The sequence below is a fragment of the Hippichthys cyanospilos genome, chromosome 4 (assembly GCF_059441005.1).
Source record: "Hippichthys cyanospilos isolate Australia breed blue-spotted pipefish chromosome 4, RoL_Hcya_1.0, whole genome shotgun sequence".
In the NCBI taxonomy this organism is placed as follows: domain Eukaryota; kingdom Metazoa; phylum Chordata; class Actinopteri; order Syngnathiformes; family Syngnathidae; genus Hippichthys; species Hippichthys cyanospilos.
The window spans coordinates 18,224,073-18,235,488 of NC_142372.1; the positions used below are offsets into that span (position 1 = coordinate 18,224,073).

The 11,416-nt window shown below is 36.9% G+C and overlaps 1 protein-coding gene across 1 annotated transcript in view; it reads right to left on the bottom strand.

Annotated features, from left to right (window-relative positions):
* The window catches only part of tcf12 (transcription factor 12), a 76,933-nt gene extending 70,314 nt beyond the window's left edge, over positions 1-6,619 (bottom strand). The window contains exons 1-3 of the mRNA XM_088413025.1: positions 6,435-6,619; positions 3,731-3,819; positions 3,477-3,549 (exon numbers count right to left, since the gene is read on the bottom strand). Coding sequence (XP_088269151.1) covers positions 3,477-3,549; positions 3,731-3,802 — 145 coding nt within the window. The 5' untranslated portion in view covers positions 3,803-3,819; positions 6,435-6,619. The remainder of the gene's footprint in view (positions 1-3,476; positions 3,550-3,730; positions 3,820-6,434) is intronic.
* Between the last annotated feature and the right edge of the window lie 4,797 nt (positions 6,620-11,416).

The following is an 11,416-nucleotide window of genomic DNA, read 5'->3' on the forward strand; positions in this document are numbered from 1 at the left end:
AATAGCAATAAAAAACAAACAGAGACAATGGTGCTAGTCATATAGTGCAGAATATCATGTAGTGCAAAAAATATACTAGGCCATTAGTATGGCCTACAACACCAGGTAGTTATCGGTACTCGCCCATCCATAGTTACAACACTTTAATGCTGATCCTATTTTTTAGCCTCTCTGAGACAATACCTCGTTTTTTCATCCCCTCTTTATGACATTTTCCCGGTTTTGCAACTGTCATGACCCTAGGAGCTTGGCTGTATTTGTGTTGTTTTGTCTCCATCTGCAGGCGTTTTTAGGTAATTACACTTATTTTCAGTTGCTGTCCCTGCAACACATCACTACATTTCTGCTTTTGGTCGGCGTCTCCTCACGGAGATGGTGGTCTGCTATTGGTCAGCCTCACTTGTTGCAAAATGGCGGGACGGTAAAGCTTTGTTCGATTGTGAGTGGTTACAAAACCGTATTTATAGTGCATTTTACTGCTTAATTCAAAGGTGAAAGGGTTAGCCATGGGTCCCAAGATTGCTAGTGATGTTAAAGAGAGAAGTAAGAAGATGATTTATATGGAAACGATGCTGGAGATAACCCTTATTAGGGAGTATGGGCATAAGAAGCGGCACTCAAAGGTAAGTAAATCCTTTCTATATTTTTGTTTATGATGTTTTCTGATACGTAGCACTTACTATACTATTTTGGTACCAATTTTTAATATGTATGTACAATTTGCTGTTTTTACCTAGGGTTCTAAACACATTAGCTATTTAACGAGGGGGCCCACTGTACTATGTAGCGTTCCTTCCATCCATTTTCTATAGCCACTTGTCTGAATACATAAAAGACAGGATAAAGAAAACATGAAGAAGGCTTCTCTGGCAGATATACAAATAGAAATGCCATGTTACCTCTGCATGTTAACCCTAAATTAAGGTGAGTATAAAGAAATACAAGACTGCTACTTCAGAATGCCACAGTTTATCTAAATAAAACAAAGGAACAACTTCAGTGATACTTTAATATAGCAGGCTTCTCTTGAATTGAAGTTTAGCTTTTGACACTTGAATGAACTGATTGCCAACTGACATGCATCCATTTTGCATAGCATAAGTCACAATGAGTTAATGCGCCGTTATCGTTATCTGTTTTAACCTTAAAGCATAACTGTTGTAGTATTGGCGCACCTTTTTGAACAATGAGAACAGATTGATTTAAACTTGCATCTCAATGAACCATGGTACATTTAACCCAGCTAACATAATCCTTATATTGCATATTTGTTCTCAGGAAGTCCAATTTTGAATGACCAAAACAAGATTAAGATATTCATCAATGATGAATTCCTGCTATTTCTCTCTGAGCCCATCATGTGGCACAGGGGGAGGGGAAGGGTAAATCTCTCACACACATATACGCACGCACGCACGCGCGCACGCACACCATTCACATAGCTTGTAGCTCATCTCTTGTTGCACGATTTGCCTCAGGCATGTTGCACATGCAAGCAGCCTTGAACTCAGACTGGGTAAAGATAACCAACCACTAACTGCAGACTAACTGTAATCAAGGAATACAGCCGCTTTGTTAAATGCTTTCAGAGGAGGAATTTTTTCTTTTCATCTCAATCAGTGAGTTGTTTCCAGTCCGGATCTGACCTTAAAATTAAAATAAGGGATTTCTGTAAATTTTGTGAGTGAGGAGTATTTTCACTTGCTTTCTCGAGGACAGACAAGGTGTTGAAAAAAAAATCATCTTTCCAATTCACTTCATGGATGACAGCTCTGCTCTCTCGCTTTTGTCTTTTTGTTCAGTTCCCCTCGATGTGTGTCTTTCATTTCCCAGATAACTGAGGACAACAAGGCTTTGTAGGCGCGCACAAAACGTGCTCTCAGAAAACATAATGCTTGTTTTGTTGACTTTCTCTTCTGGCGTCACACAATAGATACGCTCTGGTTTAATGTCCTGTCGCATTCACGGCAAGGAAGCGAAATCTGACCTCTGTTTATTCAAAACAAACCCAGCACTAACTTGTTTTTCAGTTAAGGTGCACCATAGATCAAAAGAGCTATAATTTCTGAGGGAGTGATGACATAAACAGGTTAACAAAATCACTATAATCTTGAGCAGTGAAATGATTTTATGCTCTTACCTTATCAAAAATCCAACAAAATTCATTGTCATGTGCACAGTGTAGAAACATGTTTATACATACAATAATATTTTGCTGTCCACATGAATGTCAATAAGAAGTCTTCAATGAGAACAAAAAAGATATCCATAAGGTTATGCAGTTAACACTCTATGTTAACTGTCTTAACCAAATGTAAGACAAACACAACGAAAAAAACACAACTAACAGGCCATAAGTATGCAGATTATATACATATACTTTCAGATTGTGTGCATAGTAATTATCTCCAACTGTTTACAAATAATACTCTGAAATCAACTTTTCCCATTGAAAATTAATGTAAATGTCTTAATACATTTAAGCCCCCCCACACACACATAAACAAAATGTAAAGTGTTTTTAAATTAGGAAAAATAGGACTACATAATATTGTAATCCCTAAAAACATGAGTAATGACATACTTAAAATGAATTAAAATTATTTTTTGTCAAAGTGCAAAAGCTGAATGGCCATTTTGATGTTCTGTCTCATGGGCTTATCTTGGCCACCTGTGGGTAGTATAAGACAGAAAGACATACACTGTTCATTGAGACCTCAAGCGATCTCAACTCTTGTAAACTCATCAGTATAGCAATAATATCAGTTTTTATTCTATCAAATGACATATGTATTTATGACAGAATACTGGTATATGATATGTCTACATGATTTGTTGCACCATACATATTCTATCTAAAATTGCTTAAAGGGTTATACATAGCACTGCAAAGTAGATGCTATTTAGCATTAGCATTAAGATTGAGCACACTGAAAGGCTAAACTATACAGTCATTTTAAATACACAAGGTGAATGTATCTGTGTAGCAATTAACAGAAGATTCATATGTCAAGTCTTTGCTCACACGTCTTTGCAAAATAAAAACTATGAATAAATTCATAACCAGTAAAAAAAAAAAAAAAAAAATCAAATTATAGTCAGTTCTATCTCAAGGCACCACTACACTGTGAATATAAATTCCTGTCCCAAACATGTAATCAGTTCCCCAGTGGCTGTGGGTGCAATCTAGATACTGTCGCCCTTAAGTAATAATAAATAACATTTGCATACATCTATGACACACATCAAAATTGTTTATATCAAACACTCACTTCTCTTATGCAGGACCAGCCTACTTTTTTACCTGATTCAATTCAAACTCAGGCTTGATGCACTCATTTCAAAATGAAATCCAAGCAATTTCAAGACTGATTTCAAGCTACTCCAGAGCTCCAGACGAGCCGTAAAAAACTGACAGCGAGCTGCATATGTAAGACACACACTGCATGACACTTCAGATAACTGGTGGGCCCTACCTGATGCACTAAACTGGCTGCTTCCAAGTGTTGTTGGCCTGTTCTTCCCTCCGTTGACGGGTGGAGAGAACATCTGTAAAAATGAACGTGGACAAAATGAAACACAAATCAAAACATACAACAGATTTTCAAAGGCTGCAGTTCAAGAGCCAGGGATGGCAATTGTCAGTGGGTGTTGATGAACAAGTTAAGCTGTAAGTGCTAACAAATATGAGACACCTGAATGGGCACAAGAACTGGAAATTGTCTCATACCGCACTGAAATCAAGCAGGTCACTCAATTCCTTGTCTGTTCCGAGAGCGGCAATCCGCTGCTGAGGATTCATTCTGGCAAGCTTAAGACCTGGAGGAAACACAGAAACATCAGGTCACATAACTGTTGAGTCGTTTTGTTAATGCTTACCCACTTGTTCGTTTTCCATGCACACATACAGGTTGTATGTTCCGGATTCATTTTGACAACCTCATAACAATTTTCTATCTCAAAATGAGAACTAAAGATTTTGGATAAATGTTTTAAATAGTCTATATGCATTACTAAATTAATATCACACCCTTAATCAATTTTTCGGAGGAATTACATTTTCAAACTGACTTTAAATGGCAGGGCTTGGCCTGGTGATGTTGTGTGCGTCCCCTGATGAGAATGGAGTTGGCTGTTTATGGCTTAGGTTAGGAGCTGGCTGTTTTCTGAGTGGCGGTGGTAGAAAACATGAAATTTGCCAACGGTGATTAGGTACCTTGTGTCCGCGATCATAAATATGATGTTGTTTAAGCGTTATCTTCTTCTTAGAGCAAAACTATCCAAATATGTTTACATTCAAAATCTGAAATGAAAACTTTCCCCATATATTGCCGCCACTGGGCCAACCTATTTCTATGAATGCGTGTCTGCAGTCGCGTTAGCATGTGTAAAATCCATTCCTATGAAACTGATTTTTCTTCATTTTTCTATTTCTTTATGAGAAGATATAACTAAAATAATAAAATGTATAGTCATACTAATCTTTTCAATCCTAACATTTAATTTACCACAAACTATGAATATAAATGATACATTTATTGAACATTAATACCAGAGCAACATGTGTGCATTAGGGGCAATGATTATTTTGTCCACTTGTAGTCACCATTTTCACATTCGACTGGAGTATCTGTGACTGAAGTATCTGTGCTTACGCATACATATTTCTATTGTTTTACAATTTGTTCAATGAAGTTACTGAAAGTGCGCCTGTAGCTGTGGCTATCCGACCACTTGCAGGGATATTATAATATGTTCAAACTAGCGATAATACGTTTATATTAAGTTAGCTACGTTACCTTGGTTTGGTGATCATAGATATGCTGTTGTGGAATAAATTTCACTTCATTTCCCTTGTTAAGCACGAAATGAACCAAAACTTTGGATATTTTCTGTCTTTTAAAAACTCTTTTCCCCTGGCTCACGACTATGGTAACATCATATTTCTATACTGAGTGGTGTGTGCATGTACAGCAACATTAGTCCATGTGGAAATTATCCCTGCGGAGCTTCAGGGCAGAGACTTTGCTTCAACATTTTTTTTTTTACTGTTGCATCCCTGAAATATCATACACACTGTAGACAGTATATATATATATATATATATATATATATATATATATATATATATATATATAAAATGAACAAAATTATATATTTTTTATTGCCTTGCAAAATAAAATTACAAATAGGCAATGTTATATATATATATATATATATATATATATATATATATATATACAAATATATATATATATATACAAATATATATATATATATATACAAATATATATATATATATATATATATATATATATATATATATATATATATATATATAAAATGAACAAAATTATATATTTTTTATTGCCTTGCAAAATAAAATTACAAATAGGCAATGTTTTCTATGAAAAACTGGGAATGGAATCAAAAAACAGACCAGTAAAAAGGTTGATTAACAAATCATTAAAATCATTATAATGCAGAGTCCAAGCCTTCCCTAATGACCCTTCCAAAAATCAACAGGTGCATATTTACTGTATGTGGTAACGTGACAAAATGGGGTGGTTAAACTGAAAGATTTCTGAACCGTTTCAAAATAACTCAAGATACCCCTGATCCATAAAATTACACCAGTTTATGGCACGTACATTTTTGTTTTTGTTGTTTTTACACACTGGTAAATCTATGATCCGTTTTTAGTAGACACTGGAGACGGATCAACATTTCTCTGGCCGTTTTGAGTGTAAAAAAAAAAAAAAAGAAAGTACAGAACTTGTCCAAAATACTTAAATTTTGGTGTAGTTTGGGGCATTTTAGGAGACGTAATCACATTTCTGAATGGACAAATATTTTAATAGCTGTGCTGTGGTGCAAATGAGTCGCATTCTTTTCACGGGGGCAAAATTGAATGTGCAATATCACTGATGTGTAATAAGTAATATCCAGACATTCAAATGCATTCTCCGTGGTTATTAAAGGCAAGGCATGCAGCAGCAGCATCGGCAGCAACATCGCATCCGTGACATTCTCTGACCATCGGACACTACACGCTGTAACAAAGATACAATGCCTCTAACTTTAACATACTACAGTTGTGTATTTGAGGCTTTTAGAAAGGAGGACTATAAGGTTTCAAGTGACATTGCTAAGTTGCTATTGCTAACCGCAATTACAGTATGACTTCCCAAGGATTTGGAGCGAGCTAGCAGACTATCTGGGCGCTTTTTGTACATTAAGTAGACGGACAATTGCCCCTTTCCGCCGAATGTCACATAAATTCACTGCTGTTCGAATGGACATAAAGTAGATATGAACAAGCGGCAATGTGAAATCTCGGCAGCAGACCACAAAACGCAATTTACAGTCCTCCAACTCTCAACTTCTTTCACTGGTCCGAGACCATTTCGCTCGAGTACCCCCTGATATCTTACCTTTTTTTCGAGTGAAATCCCGACTACGGTGATCTGGTGAAGACTCGCCTTCTCGCGGCACGCCTCTACACGCGTAAAATGTGCCTTTAAACGGCAAAACCGGTAGGAAATATGCTCTATTAGTACCACTTAGAGTTTCCTTTCGGCAGACATTTTTTGCTATGCGAGTGCCTCAGCACCAAGATGACATGAGGGTTAGTGTATCCCTCCGCCGCGCACAGAGACACTGTGCTCCTTCTCAGCGGGAGATGCTGCTCCCTATAGCGGCCGAGGAGGCGACTAATCTCGGTTTAAACGCTTCCAAAGCCTCGCTTGGTCGCTTGTAGATCGGTCATTTGTCGACGACCAAAATATGCGTCGTCAAGTCCCATGGTGGAAAGGAAGGAATTACGAAGACTTTGCTGTTGTACTTAGGCGTTTGGGGACCTGTACCTTATTTGGCTAATTATATTCAAGGGCATTTTTCTCTTACCTCCAACATTTGTTACCCGTGCTATCGTTTCTGTACTGTTCAAATAATACACATGCACAAAAGACAGAAACATTGAGACCTATTGTGCGGTCTCAAAATCGACACTACAGCAATTACAAATGCCATTCCCAAATACTATTAAAAACACGCACACACACACACACACAGGTGTCAAACTCAAGTTTTGGGAGCCAGCTCCGGCCAACAACATCATTTTGTAACCCGTGGAAACAAATCAAGAATACATGTTAACTTCCAGGATGCTTGCTGAAATCCCTAACCAAAATCTCAAATATGTAATAAATAATAATAGAAATATAGAAAGCATTATATTGTTACCAAAAGCGTTATTGTAGCAACTTCAACGATTGTTGCACTAACAATTATTTTTGACTCAAAAACGAGTTATCCATTTGTTTTGCACCACATTTGTATGATTTCAGTCATGACACCCCTCCAAGGGAAACTATAGCTAGAATGTGATTAACTCCACAAATGAATTTGACACCTCTGGTTTAAATTATGAACTAGCCCGAGCACTGCCTTAAATGGATTGTATCATAAAGTTGCTTATTTTGAATCAGTGAGTGTAACTAACAAAGCTAACATCTACACTAACAAAAATAGCGTTGATTAGCAACACTGTTGTTGTATTTAGTGTAAGACTGAAGATGAATTATTCAAATACTTAAATTGAATTTACCTTAATTGTAAAGGATTTATTAAACAGTATGTTTTGATTTCTGTACAGTAATCGTTCACCAGAAAACATTGATCTTATACTGCCAGGGCTGGACTGAACAAGTAACACAAACAAAAATGACAAGTAAACATTTCTTATGAACATTAGCCTGGTTGATGGTTGAGCTGGACAAATCAAATTACTGTATACTGCATATTTAATACCTGCTTTACTTGAAAAAAAAAAGTTAATAGTAAAATTAAATGATGGTACCTAAATGTTCCTTTCATTTTGGAGTAACAGTTGCAAATAACTGTATTTCAAAGTTCATACTTTGTAATTAATCAGTATTTTTACCAGTCTTTTGGATATACTCAAGTAGTGTGTGCAGTTGCCACCTCAAATCCCGAGTTTAGTTGGACAAAATTGTAATACATTGTGTTTATGTGTGTTTTAATTATATACAATAGTGCAACTCTCAAACCATTCTGATAACTTCAAACGGTTTAAGGTTAGAAAGAAAGAAAGAACTTTATAGGCTTACGTGTACAAAATAATACAGGTTGGACTTTATGCGAATTTTCAGCAAACAGTTTGGTGTCAAGAAGACGAAAACGTTGAAAAAGGAAAAGCGTTGAAGTGCAATGCCCCCCACCCCCTCTTGTTTTTTCTCCGAAGTAGTCATATCTGGCACGTCGCAGGGCACGAACTGTTTGGGACTACTTTTTCCTCCGCGCTGCCGAGAAACCAGATCAGAGGACTGCAGTGAAGTCAGTTTGTGGTTTGCTTTGGCAGACGGCGTGTCATTGGTGCTGATTAGGGCTATTCGGCGTATCAAAAATACACCCCGTCTCTAGAAGTACAAATATTTGTTTAAAAAGCACTCAGAAAAAAAGTTGAGTGACTTTGGTGCTTTGTGATAGTAGTTTAATCCATTCTGTGACGTTTGTTAAGGGATTCAAGTACAGTATTTTGAAAAGAACAACAAATGCAATCTCATCAATCTCTATCAATAACCATTCAAATGAAATTGGTGACACAGTTTTCGCTCTCATCTCCCCTGGTACTTTGCATACTTCTCAGCATGTCTAGTAGAGTAATGATGTCTGATGTCCTGAGCAATTTTTTCTGTGCATTCAAGACATGTCAGGGTACGCCTGATTGTCATATAATTGTCTGTTCTGTCTGTCGCCAACTTTCTCTTATGGCAGGTTTTGAAAAAGACACAACAGGCATTCATGCGTGACAAAATATTTTTCCCTTTCGCTTGGTGTTATTTCAGAATTGTAATTTACCAAAAGCTGTTATTCTTAGCTGAGGACAACTAATATATGCATGTGAGAATTGCTCTCTTAGCATGTTTTTCACTGTTTGTGTTCAAATATCCATAGTTTAAATAAGTTATAACATTGTCAATAGCCTGACGATGGGGTTTTGTGTTGTTTGCTTGCATTAAAACGAACAAACTTGTCTACAGCAAAGGTATTGGGATGGTTTTAATACACAAGGTGAGCTCGACACAACCAATTGTTGATTGTGGAAATTATTTGTTCTTCTTTTTTTTATTGTTGAAGACAGTGAGTTTTTTCAGTGGGGACACACGTCTGCTTTGTTGTGAGCTCACAGTTGTCCTTGAGTGACCCAAGCCAATGAAACTAGAAAGCAGTGGAGAAAGGCTGGAGGAGTGATGGATGAGCTCACAGGGACTGCAGTGAATTTGACTTCCACAAAGAATTTACCAGGACTTTTATTCCGCGAACCATTTTATTGCACCATTTTATGCTGTCCTCATCCCCCAACATTTATTTCATGTTTTCATGAAGTCAGCATATGTTATATACAAACCTTTTTCCAGCTGCTCAACTCTTAAACATTATCTTTAAATCTACGTCAAATGAGACATCGCTCATTAGTTCAATTTGATTTTGGCCTGTTTTATTGCTACTTCTCCTAATACTTATTACCATTAAATATCAACAACATAAATACACTGATTGATTTTACAAAGCAAATATTTATGTAAAGAACCTATATACACTGCCTAACACATACTATGTCTAGAAATATCCATGACAGTATTGCTTTTCAAAATTTTTCTGGCCCTAGCTTGAAGTGCCCTGATCGAAACACACGCACACAAACACAAACATACAGTACAACAGTAGAATCTCTGGGACAAATTCTCCATAAAAATGACAACAGTGTACATTTCTTGATGCTAAGAGACAACCAATCCAGAAAATCTAAATATCACTACCCCATGCAACCTCACTTTATGCACATCATACTGCAACGACTGGACCCCCTCCATTGTGTCCCTCAGTACGTATCAGTACGTACTGTACATAGGCAAAGTAGCTTTGCTTCCTTTGCTTTTTTACTTAATTCTGTTACATTCTTTAAAAAGCTGAGGCAATTGTAAAAAATTGTTTGAGATCGCTAACTCATCACTTGGTCCGCTGGGATTGAGCCAGTGCTGGGTTGTTTACACCTAGCACATTATGTTGAGGATTTGACCCAGCATGTTGGCTCACGATTTTGATTCAACAAGGGATAATGAATGATGAATTAAAATTACCAAGAAGTGGATTACCCGGTCATCAATATAGCTGTGGTTAAACACAATCTAATGTTATTATTATTACCTTGAATGTTCAAAGATGAATTAGCGAGGATGCTACAGCAAGTCACTTGCATGGTATGTGGGGTGCAATTTTTATACTGGATACCCTTTCTGCTATAAAGCCATTGATTTTCATGAGTGGATTATCTGACAGAGATTTTAGCCCTCATTCCAGTGTCTAATGTCAGCAGGAATCCACTGAAAAATCCAGCCGCCTCCAATGTTTTCTGATAATGAGTCATATAACTAATGTTACAGTTTATTAAATTCAGTACACAACGAGCAACCAGCTTCAGCTCTTCATCCTGGCCAAATATAATCTTCAACCCACTTTGCAGAGTCCAAATAATTAATCCAACTCTTGTGTAAAAGAAATCCAATCAACTCAATTCAAAACTACTTCACAAATGGACTAGGAAAACCACACGTTTGGTGGAATGTATAGTGATTAATAATTGTTATACTTGTGTAATAGTTAGGAATTCTAAAATCATGTAAACATTGCCAGGGTTTATGATGGTGACATTTTCAGCCTGGATTGAGTTCACTTTTGACATTACTTCTGTAGGGAAAATTGTTTTGGTAATGGAACAACATGGAAGTCAAAGGTGCTGCAAAAAAATATTTGCAGGGCGTATGGATGTGCGATAATACAGGTTTGTTAGCAATCCAGCTTGCTTATGTGGTTGCAAGAAGATGGGTGTGCTCTGATATTTTGCAGGAATCAAATGTGTACAACTACATTCAATACAACACATAAAACAACACATGATGACCTCTTAAGCAATCACTATAATTGTCCCTCCGGTCTTAACCAGATGTTTTACAGCGTGAGTTCCATTATGCTCAGAGAAAAGGAGTAAACTTGTAACATTTTTGGCACTATTCAGCGCTTCACACACAGGAAGCACACAGTGGCCCCCGGCCAAAAATAACGCTTAATGACTGAAAGAGTATTTTGTGTAGGTTAGTAATGTGTATAGTCATTAACGCAAATTTAACTTTGAAGCTATTATAAACAATTTGAATATTGTTTGCATACAAAATTGACCTGTGGGTTGGAGGAAATACACATTATTTGTAACCGTGCTTGAATTGGCAGCTTTAAGAAGCTTGGCGGTGAAAGTACATGGCAGCCGGTTGAGGAAATCAGACCTGGGGCCCTACGGTCACTGAGGGGGGGATGCTTTCACTGAGTATTTATA